At 35.6% G+C, this 17,348-nt stretch overlaps 1 protein-coding gene across 1 annotated transcript; it reads left to right on the top strand.

The window, feature by feature from the left end:
* Nucleotides 1–1,534: 1,534 nt before the first annotated feature.
* CSGALNACT1 (chondroitin sulfate N-acetylgalactosaminyltransferase 1) lies at nucleotides 1,535–16,497 on the top strand. Its single transcript, XM_014066875.2, has 7 exons — nucleotides 1,535–2,433; nucleotides 2,777–2,993; nucleotides 4,430–4,531; nucleotides 5,657–5,835; nucleotides 7,452–7,546; nucleotides 12,059–12,140; nucleotides 15,638–16,497. Exons 1-7 carry the CDS (start codon nucleotides 1,800–1,802, stop codon nucleotides 15,919–15,921), a joined length of 1,593 nt encoding a protein of 530 aa, XP_013922350.2. The 5' UTR covers nucleotides 1,535–1,799; the 3' UTR covers nucleotides 15,922–16,497.
* The last annotated feature ends 851 nt before the right edge of the window (nucleotides 16,498–17,348 follow it).

Raw genomic sequence — 17,348 nt, 5'->3', positions numbered from 1 at the left:
ATGAAAAAAAGAAAGAAACTTTGGATAAAAGTCAGTATATGGGTATTTAAAATGAAATATATAATCTACAATACATCAGTATCATCAACTAATAGAAGATGAATTGTGAAAATATTCACAAAACTTGAGAAGCACTTGATGATGTTGCATGTGTCTTTAATAATCACCTGATTGAGATTGAAATCAGAAAATGTCTGGAAAGGAAAGGTAATCTGAATTAGAACTTGAATATATATGAAGGTATAGTTTTTTTGGTAACTTTTGGCAGTTTATGTTTGAGAAATTTGTTAGCCATTTTGCTTTTTTTTAATTTTTGCTTTCAAAAACAAATACTGTATCAAATAAATTGGTGAGGTACAGTTTAGAGTTTAGTTTATACTTGTAGGACTCCTTTCATAGGTACCCTGGTTTTATCAGTGGTATCAATTGCATAATTTGCAAAATGAAGTACGTAGATACAGATGTATGTCGCAGTCATGTTGACATTGTTCAATAAATAGATACAACCAGCAGCTATTGCACTCTAGGGATACTAAAAGCAAGGGCATATGGTTGATACTGTATATAAAGCATGAAAAGTTAGCATGCTATTGGCACTTATAGAGGATGGAGAAAAGTGAAAAGGTTCTTTCTAACTGTTGCAAAAAAATTAGTATTTTATTTTATAAGAAATATACAGTATTTTGATATGTCTTATTCAAGACATTGAAACAGATCACACATTTTTGAAAAAAAATGCATAAAATGTATACTCATACAAAAAAATGTTCCAAATATTCCTAGAAAATATAGAAAGAGATTATTGCTAAGACAGATAAAAGGGGCAGGTCACTATTCATTAAAAAACATGATAATTAGCATGCAAAAAGCTGAAAAATTGGAGAGGATAACATGAAAGTGACCTCAGCTGAATTAGAGCACTTTCTCCTTCCAAATGCCTTAAAAGGCCCTTTTAAGTAGAGATTTCATAGACTGAATTCAGAATACTCATTATTCAAGGCATGATTTTGAGTGTTAAAACAATGGTTTTCATTACTTTTCTAAGATGAATAACAAACCAAAATAAGACAAAGGTGGGAAATCAGTTTTAGCACAACTGTCATGTCATGGAGCTACATGCAAGGGTTTTACTTAAAAACTACAGTAGATAAGAGCCTAGGAGGAGTGGAAAATAAAAAATAAAACACAGAAGCCAATTGTTCTTTTATAAGTACATCAGTGGGTTTTATTTAAAGAAGGAAAGGATATCCTCACTGTTATTATTATTAATTGTAAACTGGACAGCCAGTTCGTTGTTGTACTCAAGGTATCAAGCTAGAAACTAGGAGACTGAATTCCTCCAGTAGTCCTTTAGATATGAAGTCAGTTATCTTAAAATCTAGGTAAATAAGAATCTCTTGATTGTCAGATCTGTATGTTGTAGGCAAATAGATGTGAATCAATCACACCATTCAATGATTGCTTCTTCTGAAGATGAAGCGTCTTCACATGGGAATTAATCCAATACATCTTTGCTTGGCTTCCAGATCATTCTCTCTGCTGTGGGCAACTATCAATTTTTATCCAGGATCAACAGATATCCTTCGAATGCCAACATTGGTCTTTCAATGAAGGTTTTAGTACTGATAAATGACCTTGCAATATTATCCAGTTGTCACATATTGTATGCATGTTATATTGAAATTAATCAGTCAAAAAACTGTTCTATCAGTGTGTATAACTTCTGAACTGACTTCTAAACAGTTGGCAGAAAATTTCAGTCTGTTACAGGAATGTGGGTGTCACCAGCTGCTTAGCAGATGATGGTTCGTCGTGGGATAATAAAATGGCTGTCTCGAATAGTAGTTATACTTGTGTTCCTCTGCTGTGCAGCATCTGTGTTCTACATGTTGACTTGCACTCCAAGGGGTAACCATCAGCTATCTGCATTCCTCAGAGTTGACAGCCCAACAGGAAAAGAGGAATATCAGGCAATCCTACAAAAAGGAGAAGAATATTATTGGCACCATATAAATAGCCTGAAAAGGCAAATTGCTGAGCTGAAAAATAAGCTTCAGGAAAGGAGTGAACCACTGAAGAATATGCAATGTCAAGATACTGACAAACGGGGGGTTAGACAAGACCTAGGAAACTCTGACAAGTCCCAGAAAGCCCTGCTGCAATTCCTCCATTCCCAGATTGACAAAGCAGAAATACATACTGGCATCAAGCTACCAACCGAATATGCTGCACTGCCCTTTGAGAGCTTCACCCAACAAAAAATTTATCAGCTTGAGATGGGACTTTTACGTCATCCTGAGGAGAAGCCTGTGCGCAAGGACAAGAGGAATGAATTGGCAGAAGCTATTGAGTCAGGGCTGGAGATTTTAAATAGGCCAAAGAGTAACAGTAGCATTAATCATCGAATATACTCCATCTCTGATTTCATAGAAGGTGTGTTTTCTGGGAAATCACTTAAAAATAAATGAAGAAATTGTGGGTGGGATATCTTAGATGAAGATAATGTGGCTGCATGTATTTCTGTCCTCAAAAGAGTGTTCATAACATTTTGCTAGTATTACATTTTCTAATAAGCCACTGAGAGCAGTAGATAATTTGTAGTAATACATGATTTCCAAATATCTTGAATTTCTTATTTTTCTAAGGAATTCACAAAATAAAAAATTATAAATGCCTACTGCTAAAATTACAGAAATAAAATCAGGAGAATTATATATAAAAATATTTTTACCTCTTTATAAATTCTAGTTAATGATTGCCTTCTCTTTTCTAACAGGCATTCGCCGGACTGAAAGAGATAAAGGCACACTATATGAGTTGATATTCAAAGGAGACAAAGAACATGAATTCAAGCGCATTGTTCTGTTCAGACCATTTGGCCCCATCATGAATGTTGCAAATGAAAATCTCAACATGGCCCACACTCTTATTAATGTCATTGTGCCACTGGCAAAAAGGGTCAGCAAGTTTAAGCAATTTATGCACAATTTCAGGTTGGTATCATTGCTGCTGTACACTTTTATGGCAGATGAGAAGTTGTAGGGCAGTGTACCTAGAATTTGTGTTTCAAAGATTTATTTTGTAATATTAGATTAAAAAAGAATATTAATGTGATATATTTATCTGATGTAGGTAAGAGTAGACAACAACATGATAGTGCGTAATTAACCAATATTTTTTTTCTTGTAGCAAACTACATTATTGGTTAACATTTTGGACTTAATCTTAGTGTAAAACATTCTCTGTATCGATACGCTTTTTTCCGAATTGTATATTTCTTATGTTGTGTTATTCTATTGTTTATGTTCTCTGCCTCCCAGAGTTAATTGAAACTAGGCAGTGTCTAATTGGAAATAAGAAATAAATAAACCTTCAAGGAGAGACCCTGTGCATTCCAAAGTGCTGTTAGCCAGTTCTTGGTCTGATTCATGTAATGTGATTTGTTTGGTTTGCCTTAACATGTATATGACCTCGGCTCATTGTAATTTGGTTGCCATGATATATGGCTTAGTACAATGTGCCAACCCAGTCGCTGGTGCCTTTTTGAATTATATCTAAATACACCACAGTTTAATACAGTATGTGAAAATGGAGCACATAGGTCTAATTATGGTTTAAAAATTAAAGGGAGAAGTAGGTTTGGCCTCTCACCATTGGGCTTCCACTATACTGGCTTTCTCCATTTGCGGAGCAGACTTCAAGAATCTGTTTAACAATTTGCATTAAGACTGCAGGCATACAGGAGCAGATTTGCAAGGAAAAAAGTAAATATCAGAGTAAATCACAGTTCAAATGCTGAAAATAGTGGTCTGCAGCTACTCAGTGATCTATGCAGACAGATTCACTGTGAGATTTTAAAAGCCCTATTAATATTTCATGAAATGTTTAAACAAATAGATGGTGTGTGTTGCTGAAAAAAATCTGACCAAGAAAATTAAAGTTAAAACATTGATTTTTAGGTTCGACCACATTTTATAGAGAGCCAATATGGTGCAGTGGTTAAAGCAGCGGAATAGAAACCAGGAGATTCTGAATTTTGTCCTTCCTTCAGCACAAAGCCACTCTCTTTCAGCCCTTAGAAGCTGGCAATAGCAAACCACTTCTGAAATCTTGCCAAGAAACTGCAGGACCTTGTTTAGGCACTTGCCAGGATTTAACATAGATTCAAAGGCGCCCACACAAAATTGCTATAAGTTTGAATTTAGCAGTATCAATGTTGGAATATTTTGGTGAGAATAGGTGTTCCAGGTTGCTAATAAATCATTATGGGATCAGAACAGTCAACCTCAAAATGCCTTATATATCTGATTTGTGGGTACAGATAAAGATAAGTCAATGAATGAAGGTAAGGTGCAGTGTGAATATATAAGGAGTTCCAAATTAAAGTTTTAAGAAAATATGCTTATCCTTCACTTGATATTTATTTTAGAGAGGTGGCTATGCGGCAAGATGGACGAATTCACTTGACTGTAGTGTACTTTGGAAGTGAACAAATGAGCAAAGTCAAAGGAATCCTAGAAAACATATCCAAGTGAGAAAAATATTTGACTTAATGTCATTTTTAATTTAGTACCAAAAGAAAATGAAAAGATGGATTTCCTGATTCTACTCTTCTCATTAATGGTTAACATTTTTAAAAACGAAGTGGCAAATCTCAGAATAATCTGAAAGTCCTATTGTTGTTTGGCTGAAAATTTTGCCTTGTAATTTTAATCACCTCTGAACAGAAAAGTACTACTGAACAATCTGTGTGGGCTTAGAAATATCCTTAAACAATACTGGAAATGCTAGAAGCAAAATTCTTCTCAAAATTGTTACTGACAAACCATCATCATTCAGATAATTTATCCTGCACTGAAAAGAATAAAATCTTAATTAGCTTTATTTTCTCCTCTAACATTAATTAGAATCTGCAAAGAACCATATCCCTTCATCTATTTTCAGCAAAATACATTGTCCAGTTAATGTTTTTAATTTAAAAGGTATTATCTCTTTTTTCTTTGTCTTGGAACAGCCACAAGGTGGCAAGCTGTCCTATTGATTTATCTCTGTATTATAGAGCTTCCATTATACCACAGATTATACAACAGATTTTTCAATAAATTCTTAAGCCCATCTACTTTTTCCAGTAATAATGGCATGAGTCCACACTAAACCATTGTTAGATTAGATCTATTGAAATCAACAGGAACAAACAACCTATACAGATTTCACTTGATTCCTCTAAGAAGTCTGGCTCCAATCCCATATTTCAATAGCCAGTTGATTTGATCATTTTTTTCCTTCAACTGGATGTTACTGAGGCAATTCAAGAGAAAATTTTGGCAACTAACAGAGCTTGTTGCTTGCTATAAATTAAAATGTGGCATTAAAAACCAGCTAATATATCACGGTAAAGCATTTCTTTTTATTGTATTTATTTATTAAATCAATTTATATAGCTGCGTGTCTCATAAATAAGTGACTTTGGGCAGCATACAATAGAGCTAAATGAAGGCCCAAGCCATTAGATGGAGAATTTTCTTTGCATGTAAGAGTCAGTCATGATAAATGTATTAATCACTAAGACTCTGTTTTTCTTAAAATAAAATAAAAATGTGTACAAATGATAACTAGTGAAAGGCAGATAAAACTTAAATATAATTTTTCTTTACAGATCAGCAAATTTCATAAATTACACATTTATTCAGCTGGATGAAGTGTTCTCCAGGGGGAAAGGTCTGGACGTGGGAGCAAGATTTTGGAAAGGAACCAATGTTGTCCTTTTTTTCTGTGATGTGGATATATATTTCACAACGGAATTCCTGAACACATGTAGATTAAACACACAACCAGGTACAGTCATTCAATCATGATATGATGGACAGAAATTTAATTTGCACCACAAGCAGTTTGTTATTCTTTTTAACATTGAAGATACTTCAAACATATGTTCCTTCAGAAGTCTGCTAGCTCCCTCTAGCAAAGCTGTAAATATTATCTGAAAGCTCAGCTAATTTATCCTGTATACATTTCAAAAAATAGACAATGTATATAGCCATCTTCTGTAATGATCATGGAAAGAATTCTTCCCTATAAATATGATAATCATTGTAATAATGAGGGAGGATGGAAGTCATTCTGAGTGATTCAGTCACTGAAACAGTTAAAGAAAAATCTGTACCTGCTGATCCAGGTAAATAGGCAAAGATCTGAAATCCATGAACATCAAATTTTGAGATACAATTTGGAAAGTTCCCCTCAGATTATTTTCATTATTTTTAATCAAACAACTGAGTCCATGTTTCCTTTTTTCTTTGAAACATTTCCTAGGTCTGTCTGAAAACTAAATTAGAAAATAAGCCCAAATCCAGAAAAAAATCCAGCAGGAGCTCTTCCATTACAATAGAACGATAAATGTAGCAATGTTGTCAAACCATACATTGCAGGAATTTCTGAAAAGCTCAGGGGAATTTTCAACACACATGTACAACTCACATGTACACTTTCAACCCAAGAATGCACTAAGGCAGAAGCTTGTCTACCCCAAGGATAGAAAAATCTTGACACAAATTGAGTGTGATGTGATATATGCAATACAATACAGTGAGACGTGCCATCTCTATATTGATGAAGGAAAAAAACCACTTCACAAGCGCATGGTACAACATAGGAGATCAAACCCATAAGGACAAAATTCAGCAGTCCATTAAAGGTCACTTTTGAATATAGTGAAATCCACATTTTGGATAGGAGGATCATTGGTTTCAAAGAGGAATAAAAGAGGCCATTTATGTTAACATTGAGCAGTCCCCTCTCAACAAAGGGGGAGGAATTAGACACCATTTATCTCCAGTCTACATTGCAAACCTTGTAGCAGTTCCCAGAAGATTCCACAATCAATTGCACTTTAATTCAAGTGACCCTAAGGGCATAGATAAACTCCCAAGTGGCATCAAGAGCTCTCAGAGAGTGCTAACAATGACTGGAAAGAAATACAATCATTCCATCTCCCCCCTCCCCGTGCCCCCAATATCCGGTCAGAACTAATACTTCCATCCCACCACCATTCAGACACAATTGTGAGTACCTATCTTTCCATCCCCCCACCATCACAACTGATTAAGCTTCTTGGATGAGAAATGAAGTGTTTACTTCTTCCTCAAGGAAAAAACAATCCAGTTAACTTTTGAAAAAGCACCTTTGAGGAAAATCCCAATCCCATAAATCCATTCTGGAAATACAGCAAGCTAAGGCATAATAACACTTAAATATGGATGGAAATTTAATGTTAAGGACTGCGGGGCTGTGGGACTTTGTGTATATATGCATGTGGGAGATCTGCTGCAAAAGCTAGAACCCTCTTTAATTTGTTTCTACATCTACTCATTACTCTGAAATCTACCTTCTTCAAAATATTCAAGAGCAGATTTAGCAGAAAATGACCATATTTTTCCAACTTTTATTTCTAGGAAAGAAAGTATTCTATCCTGTTCTTTTCAGCCAGTACAACCCAAGTCTAATATATGGACATCGTGATTCCATTCCACCCTTAAAACAACAGCTGGTAGGTAATTGGTTGTTCAACCAAATCCACAGATTGAAAATTCTTTAAAACTCAACAGTATTAGCTGGAGCCTTTTTTTATTCTGAGTTAATAGTGTAACTGCAAATTTACTTAAGGAATGAGATTGGAATCTCAAACATACGTGTACTTGGAAAAGAGACCTTTTGAATACATTATGCATAAGGCTGCTTTTAAGACAGTCTGGAACAGTGATGTGCAATCAGGGGAGGCAGGGGAGGCACAGCTTTACCACTGTCAATCATAAAAAGAAAAAAATGTAAATGGGAAAAGGTGAGTGCTGAGGTTAGGCTAGCTAGCTGCTGCCACACTCTGAATGACTCTAAAAAGCCTCTAAAAATGCCCTCTACTATGAGGCATGAAAACCACATGCCTCATCTAGTCTGACTTTTGAGGCTCGAGCAGAGTTAAGCAAGGTTTAAAAGCCTAAAAAATCCTGAGGTAGTTGAGGCACGCAGTTCTCCTCTTTATAGTAGAGGGCGCATTTTTTAGAGGCTTCAACTCTGTCATTCTGTTTAAAACTGCAGGGTCGCACTCACTCTTCCTCCTCTTTTCTCCGTTTCTGATGCCCCCCACCCCACGCTCCCTTTTTTCCTTCAAATTTCCTTTTTTTTTCTTTAATAAATGCAATGCTCAGGCATTCTCTCCTCTCCTGCAACACCCCACTGACTAAAGCACTTTCTTTCGCCCGCCTGAGCTCTGCCGCGGGTGAAAGAAAGTGCTTTAGTCAGCGGGGTGTCGGGGGAGAGGACTGCCTCACCAACCATAAACCTCACCACACGTCACTGGTTTGGAAACTTAGATTTTTTGGAAATGGATCTGCTTAAAGAAGTTTACTGGCAGCTGATAATCCAGACATAATATATCAATTCTATAAGGTAAAGATTGCCCTTAGATATATGTGCTAGTCATTCCTGACTCTAGAGGGCGGTGCTCATCTCCATTTCAAAGCTGAAGAGCCAGTGCTGGCCGAACATGACTCTGTGGTCATGTGGTCAGCATGACTAAATGCCAAAGGCTCAGGGAACACTGTTGCCTTCCCACCAAGGTGGTTCCTATTTTTCTACTTGCTTTTTTACATGCTTCAAACTGTTAGGTTGGCAGAAGCTGGGACAAGTAACAGGAGCTCACTCTATTAAGCCGCGCTAGGGATTCAAACTGCTAAACTGCCAACCTTCTGATCAATGAGTTTAGCGTCTTAGTCACTGAACCATCACATCCCTTCAATTCTATGCAAGTTTATTTTTATTTGTTCAAATGTAGTGACCACCCAACTACAGTGGATTCTGGGTAACATGTGAATATAGAAAAAAACATACAATATTTTTTAAATAATGCTTGCCCATATGATCTTGCCAGTATTTTAAGATTACTGCCAGCAAATACACTTATTAGCTTCTCTTTAAGGTAAATAATCTAAATTCTAAATCAAAAAGCAGCAGAGACTGGTGGTTTTTTTTTCCTAGTGATGGCCACCCATTCTTGTTGATTATGCAGAAGACTTGTCTTAATAGCACCATTTTAAAAATCTTTGGACCATTAATTAGAAATAAATAATTGGTATATGTTTTATTGGTCATGCAATTATTTTATTGTTTTTTAAAATACTTGTCTGAACAGAGTCTCTATTATTCTATTTTAAAATGATACTGTAATACATGTATACCTTTTATTTCCATATTTATATAATATAGGTTTAACTCAGTGGTTCCCAAAATAGGCAGTACCGGCCCCTGGGGGGCGGTGGGATGATTTAGGGGGGCACAAAGAGGCAAGGGGAGCGGCAGAGGGACGGTAAGGGGACAACCCAAAGAGGACATTTTCCCAGCAGCATCTTGGGCAACTTTCTCTCTTGCCGCGCAAGGAAGGTGGGTTTTGCCTTGAAACTTGCTGTTCCAGCAATCTGAAGGGGACATTCTCCTAGGAGTGTCTCAGGCACCTTTCTCTCTTGTAGCGCGAGGAAGCGAAGCCAAATTTGTTTATTTAACCTCCCGCTCCAGCTTCCCCCACCCTACTACATTAAGATCCCCACACTTCCCATTTCTGCTGGAAACACGCAGGCCATGTGAGTGAACAGGTGTGCGAGGCCCCTCGATGATCTGATGGGAGCTGGGAGGTGACAAACTGCACCCAGCCGTCCTCACTCCCTCACGGCTAAGGGTGGGAGCGCCTGAGATGCCGCTGGGAGATTGTCCCCTTCGGATTGCCGGGACAGCAAATTTCAAGGGAAAATGCAGCTGCTGGAATCGGTGCGCCTGCAACTTAATGCTCTTCAAGAAGCCTGCATTACCGGGAGCAGCAGAAGAGCAGCAAAGGGCGCCACTGCCACCCCTGGTGTCCCGCATCCTCCTCAGGAGCCTCGAGTTGCGGCCGTTTGCATGTCTCTCCCGAGCTTCTCTCGGGAGATGAAATGGCAAGCACCCCACTGGCAGATCCTCTGGGTGAAAGGCGAGTGAAGGGGCAGTGACGGGAGAGGCTGGCCGTCCCCAGCTCTCGAGGAAGCTCTCGAGGAAGGAGGCAGTGATGAGGCCTGGGGCTCGCTTCCCTTCATCCTTCCTCCAGAGCTGCAGGTGGCAGGAAAAATGAAGCTTTGCCAACTGGAAGGTATGTCTGTGAGGGGGGGGAGGGGGGAAGAGAAAGAGTAAGAGAGAATAAAAGGAAGGAAGAGGGGGAGAGAGAGAAAAGAGAGACAAAGAGAGAGAGAGCGAAAGAGAAAGAAGGAAAGAAAGTAAGTGGGGGAAACAGACAAGAAAGAAATAAGGAACAAAGGAAGGAAGGAAGAGAGGAAGAAAAGAAAGAGAGACACACAAGAAAGAAAGAATGGACAGAAGGAAGAAAAAGAAAGGAAAGAAAGAGGGAAAGAGATATAAGAAAGAAAGAAGTAAGAAAGATAGAAAGAAAAAGAAAGAGAGCTTATAATCACAATTGAGCCCAAAATTTTGGTTGCTAAGCAAGAGCATTGTTAAATGAATTTCACCACATTTTACAAGTTGGCCACTCCCACCGGTCACATGACCGCCAAGCCATGCCCACAAAATAGACCACTTTAGATAAAAGACAAAAGTGTTTATTCTACATTTTGGATTTCTTTCAAGAACATCTTTTTGTGTAATCTTAATTACAAAGATATCTTAATGATATCTGTTGCAGTTTTGTGCTTTGTGATAATACCTTACTGAGATTACTTCTTTCAATATCTACACAGGAATTATCATCTACAAAGAACAGTGAAATAGTTACTAAATTTTACTGAGTTTACTAAGTTACTAGTTATTAAGATTCTTGATAAATGACTATCAGACTTTGAAGACCTGGTATCACTGGATCATGTTCAACAATTTTGTTGAATTGACATTAACTAAAAAGGTTTTTAAATTGGATTTTGAATAAATGTGCAATTAATTGTTACAGTTTTGAATTTTACTGTTACTATCTTCCTTCTGTCATACAAACTGCCCAGTCACATGACCAGCCATGCCCACCAAGCCACAACCACAGAACCGGTAGTACAAAAATTTGAATTCCACCACTGGGTGGGGGGCACTGAGGATCAGTTTGTAGCACCAAGGGGCAGTGGACTGAAAAAGTTTGGGAACTACTGGTTTAACTCATTGTTTAAAAATTAAATAGTATGATATACTACTATTATTATTTTAAATTATAGAAAAGCAAGCTTTTTATTTTTCCCTTCATTCTTTTTTCATTTTAATGAAAATGGTTCTAAGAAAATAAAATCTAACAGATTTGTAGTTATTCATTTACTATCTCTATTATTTATATAACTTAGAAATGTAACAATAAAAAGAGTGTCACTTTGGGTAGGGAGCTTTATACAGGGATAAATAAATACATAATGTTAGATTATATTTGAATACTCTAAAGCTTTATGCTATTTCTTTTTTACATCACATCTAAATTCTAAAAAGGATATGCAATATGCACTAGTTAGGATGCAAAGATTTCTGAGAGTTGAAGTCTGAGAATGATCAGTTAGATGGCCTTGAGTTTAGCTCCAGTGAGTATTATTTCAAATTGTCAAATGCAGCTCACTTCCTTAGACAGAATTTCCCTCCAAAACAATATAGGTGTAATACTGAAGAGGTATGCTTTAATTGCCAGTGTAATTTTTAAGAAATTAAAAAAGAAATCACATTCTGGAACATCTGAAGAAAAAGTGATCTCTATATTTATCTAATGGTGGCAATGCAGAAAAGGATGCCAGAAAACCACTGACATTCATTACAATGCTAAAATCCCTTTATTATTTCTCCAGTAAGAGAGGAAAAAACTGTGAAAAATAGTGAGAAAATGTCTCTAGATAAAGCAATTTTCATTTTTATAAATCTTTACTGGCAACACAAGGAGTGTAAAAACTTAAAGAATATGCCTCTCATTGATTAGGAAATCCACTGCAGATTTGCACTGGGCCAAAAATAAGAATTAAATCAAAAGGGATTATTTAATTGAAGCTAAAACATATCTTGTTTTTTCCAGGTTATAAAAAAAGAGGCAGGATTTTGGAGAGACTTTGGGTATGGAATGACTTGTCAATTTCGTTCTGATTACATCAATATTGGTAAGACACTGCTTCTTTTACATATAACTTTTATTGTTTTATCAATGTATAAAATACAAATAAAAATAAAAAATTAAGACGATAGAAAGGGGAAAATAAAATATGGAGTACTGGGAAGAAAGAAAAAGGTGTTGACTTTTGACTCTTTAGCACAGTACAAGATAGCAACGTTTCAACCTCAACTTTTTACTTTTGCACATTAGTATATAGCTAGCCTATAACAACAAATCTATTTAATTGACAAAGTGAAAGTTTCATTTTTTTCATCATAAGCACAAAATCAGAAGTGATATTCAAATAAAAAACATAAATATATTATCCTCTTTGAATAGAACAATCAATTTAACCGTTACTGCTTTATCTTCCTTGCTGGTGAAATAATATATATATATATATATATATATTTCTTTTTGCATTTAATAATCTTTATAAATTATCACCATTTATATTAACAAAATTCACTAAAATTCTTTCAGATTCTTTAAACTTAAAGGGGAAAATATTTTCCCCTTTTTAAAAGGGAAAATCATCAATTTTTAAACACTAAGTTTTTCTTTAATAAAAATTCTAAAATTAAAACATTCTAATACATCTTTTTTTAACTTCCACTTAGCATACTTTAAAGTTCATTTTCAGACCAATAAAATTCCAACTAACTTCAATTAACTCATTAAATTTAGATTGCTCTCTCCAAGTTACTCTCATAAAATCATATTTTTTCTTGTATACATCCTTTTTAAAGCTCTAGGTTTTTTTAAACTAACACATCTTTTCTTTAACTTTCTCTTAACATAGATATTTTCACACACACTTTCAATAATATTTTACAAACTTGATACTTAAGCATTATATATTAAGGAAAATTCATTTTCAAATTTTAGATTAAGACTCAATTAAAAATATCACACGGATGAAAATCCAGCCTACTGTATTTTTTTGAGTATAATACACACCTCAAAAAGAGGCTGAAAATCTGGGTGTATCTTATACACTGAATACAGCATTTTTTGCCTCCCAAAGCCCCATCCCTTCACCAAAATGGCCATGCATAGCCTTATGGAGGCTTTCAGAGAGCTCCTGGGGGCTGGGGAGGGCAGAAATGAACAAAAAAACAGGCCCCCAGCCCTCAGCAGCACTCTATAGCTTCCAGAAGGCTATGCATGCAATTTTTTTGACAAAAAAACGGACCCATTTTCACGAAAAACAGGCCGTTTTGGGGAGGTTTGCTGAATGCAAAAACTTTTTTTTTCTTTTTGGAAAGCTCTTTAACTGATTGATGAGAATTACATTGATCAAGTGCTGTTCCAGCAGAAACAAAGTCTTACGTGCTGCAGATTCCTTCTCCAGCACATGTATAAATACACCTGAAAACATCTACCTACCTATCTACTCTCTCCCCTTATCTATCTACTATATTTCTCTCTCTAACTCTTTCTATTTCTCTCTCTATCCCTCGACCTACCTACCTACCTACCTACCTACCTACCTACCTACCTACACACAAACACACACACACACACACTCCCCCTACCTACCTACTGTATTTCTTTTTCTCTCTCTATTTCTCTCTCTATCCCTTTATCTACCTACCTACCTAACTACTCACACTCTCTCCCTACCTACCTATTGTATTATTCTCTCTTTCTCCGCCTCTCTATCTATCTACATACCTACTTTTTTAAAATTTGCCTCTTCAAAACCTTGGTGTGTCTTATACTCCAGTGTGTCATATACTCCGAAAAATATGATAATTCCAATTCACTTTTTAGGTTTAAGTCATTTCTTGTCTTCATGAAACAACATCTTTTTCTTTTCTGGAATGTTTATCAAGTAGTTATACACTTCTCTTTTTCTCAAGGATTTCTCAACCTTGTTAATATTCATGAGGAAAAAGTCCAAAACTTTTCCTTTTAAAAGTTGCAAATTTTCTTGGAGCTCTTCTTTCTTTCTTTTTGTTTAATTTTTTAATTTTTTTTATTTACAAATATACAAAATACACACACACAGAATTTAGATGTACACTACATTTACACAGTACATTGGAACTTCCTGTTCCTTCTAATAGCAGTTTCAAATCAGTACAATTCTCGTTATGCTATTTCCCCTTCTAATATATTTCATTTGAGTTACACCATTTTTAACCCTCTTATTTTACTCATCTATCTGATATATTGGGTGATTACCTCTAATAAGTTTAGACTCTCTTTTGTGTGTGTGTGTGTGTGTGTGTGTGTGTGTTAATTCTCAACATCTATTTTTGGGCTTTTTTGCCTTCTTTCATTGATCCTTGTTTCTTTCCTCAATCCACCTATACCATTTTTCCCATATCTGATAATATTCTGTTTTTTCTTTTCCCTGGATTTCTTTTGTTAATTTGTCCATTTCGGCACAGTCCATAATCTTTCTTATTATTTTACCTTCGCTTGGTATCAATTTATTTTTCCATTTCTGAGCGAAGGGAATCCTCACCACCCTAATTATGTGTAGAATTAAATACTGGGCTTCCTCTTTGAATTGTGTTGGGAGGCTTCTATTTAAACCATCATAATAAAAATTGATAATAAAATAGAATATTATTTTTTCAGTATGGCAAAAAAACAAGTCCACTTTGATTACTTGTTCTAAATAGTATATTAACAACAACATGAAATTCTTTTGTGTGACTAAAATGTGAGGAAATGTGAACTTCTGCTAAATGTGTACACATGGACTAAGAAACCAACAAAGATATATTTCAAAACAAAATAATGTCCTTATTTGCTTTTAACCTTGAAACAATAAAGAGAGAGATATGGGTGATATTGGGGGCTGATAAAACATGATGGTTTTGTTAATACTGGTAGCCTTCACTCACCAATGGCAATATGGACTTCTGATTCAGTCACTAAGTGGCACAATCATTAAGCATGATGTCATGTGACTATAACTCACAACTTCCTGCTGACTTCCCCATTGCCTTTGCTTGTCAAAAGCCAACTGCAAAGATCACAAATAACAATCATTAGTGAACTGTAATCCTTGCAGCCATCAATGCAAGCCAATAGCCAAGCACTTGAATTGCATTCAAGTGACCTCATGGATAATGTGCTGATTTGAACTTTGAAGGCTTGTTTGTCAGTGTTATTATAACTTTGAATAGATGCTGAATGAGTGTTTGGAAAGCAAAAACTGCCTGTTCTTGGATTTTAAATCATTGAAATAATTGCAGCAGGCAGAACACAGGCATTCAAACCACAATGGTGCCAAAGTGGTGAAAAATACATTGTGGCAGCATAACACAAGCTCTGTCCTTTCCCACTTTATTGCCACAAAACATACAAGTATGCAAGAGATGGAACTTGTGTTGTGACATTGTAGTGCATATTTCATCTATGCTTGCCTACTCATGAATGCCTCCAGGCAAAATGACTTTCCCAAATCTGAAGTTCTTTTCCAATCAAAGCCTACTTCATCTTTCTATTTATTGTAAATGCTGCCATTCTCTCTTTTCTCATTAGGAGGGTTTGATCTTGACATTAAAGGATGGGGAGGAGAAGATGTACAACTGTACCGTAAATACCTTCACAGCAACCTCATGGTTATCAGAACACCAGTCAGGGGACTTTTCCACCTCTGGCATGAAAAGCATTGCTTAGATGAGCTGACACCAGAACAATACAAGATGTGCATCCAGTCTAAAGCTATGAATGAAGCTTCTCATGACCAGCTAGGCCTGCTGGTCTTCCAACGAGAGATTGAAGCTCATCGCCGTAAACAAAAAGCAAACAATAGGAACACATGAAGGCAAAATGGGTCTTTCACAAAGCAAAAATGAAACCTAGATTGGAGTTTAAGCACAGCTTTTAGGAAGAGAAGAAATTCTTTACTTAGATGGATCTTTATAAACTTTTATGTTTGTGATAACCAGTGATAATCATACAAATAGATTTCAACTGGTAGGGCACACTTTTTTTTTGGTTTATCTTACTTTTTCATCTCCAGCCCTGTGGGTTCCCAATTGCCAGAAAAGATTTGGGATTGTATAGAGAGATGAATGGAGAAGGATGCATGCACTTTGCTCAAATGTAACATTTCATCAGTGGGGTAACACTGTTTTTGACAGATGCTTCATATTTTGTTTTCCAATTTCAATTGATATATGAGTAGATTGTACAAAGTGTTGCACCAAGAAAACTATTCAAATGAGACTAATGATAATACTTGATCAATTCTGGCTATGTGCTATATGCAATGTTAAACCTGAGAGAACAAAATACAATCAGCTTCTATTTTACATTAATGTTTAAAAAGATGAATTGGTGACAAGTAGAATGCTAACATTTAAAATAGATTGATGTATGGAGTCTAAGATTAAAACATCATCTAAAAATTAAAAAAATAAAGAATATATATTTGAGCTGTGAATTGACTGCTCTTAGATTATATAAAGTATTAATTTATTTTATCTCATTTGGTTTTTTATAGGTTTGCTTCTATTTAAATGTAAAATCTTCCTAAAAATACCACATTGTAATACAGAAGATAGACACTTTACAAACTGATTTCACTATTGAAAAATTTACAACCATTTATACCTCTCATTTAACTGTTGTATTGCAAAGTAGTTGCACTATGAATTGCATATATCTAAAAGACATTTGGCTATATTTTTTGGACAAGAATTCATAAACATTGGAAATTGGTAAAACTATTTTAGTATAATGAATAAGAAATACCTTAATGCTCAGGTGAAATGGCCATCAATGATTTATTTGTAACTCTCCACTACTATTCCAGTCATACCCTGATGTCATTCATTCATCATGATTTTATGTAATACTATTGATTGTATGTTAAATAAGGCAAATGCAAGGAACTGAAGCATTTGAGAGAGCAAATGGGAAGCAGAAGAATGTTTAACTTTTCATCTGCCCCTCCCCCCTAATCTTCTCTGCAATTTACTTTTCCAGTTTTTACTTTTTCTCCCAGATGGATTGGATTGCTGTAATTTCATTTATAGTCATGTGAAAAATAAAGTACACCTTTTTGGGGTTCTATGGTTTTATATATTAAGACATAGTAAAAAATCATCTGGTCCTTACCAGTTCTTAAAAGTAAATAAATACAATCTCAGATGAACAGCAATACATGACATATTGCTCAATTTCTGTTTATTGTAGGTAGAAACACATCACATCAGTATTTGAATAAATTTTCCAAGCCTTCATG

Source organism: Thamnophis sirtalis, unplaced genomic scaffold, assembly GCF_051295495.1.
Source record: "Thamnophis sirtalis isolate CommonGarterSnake01/CBP01778 unplaced genomic scaffold, rThaSir2_p1.2 scaffold_4, whole genome shotgun sequence".
In the NCBI taxonomy this organism is placed as follows: Eukaryota; Metazoa; Chordata; class Lepidosauria; order Squamata; family Natricidae; genus Thamnophis; species Thamnophis sirtalis.
Note: the sequence above shows the minus strand (reverse complement) of the source record. Positions and strands in the feature narration are given on the sequence as shown.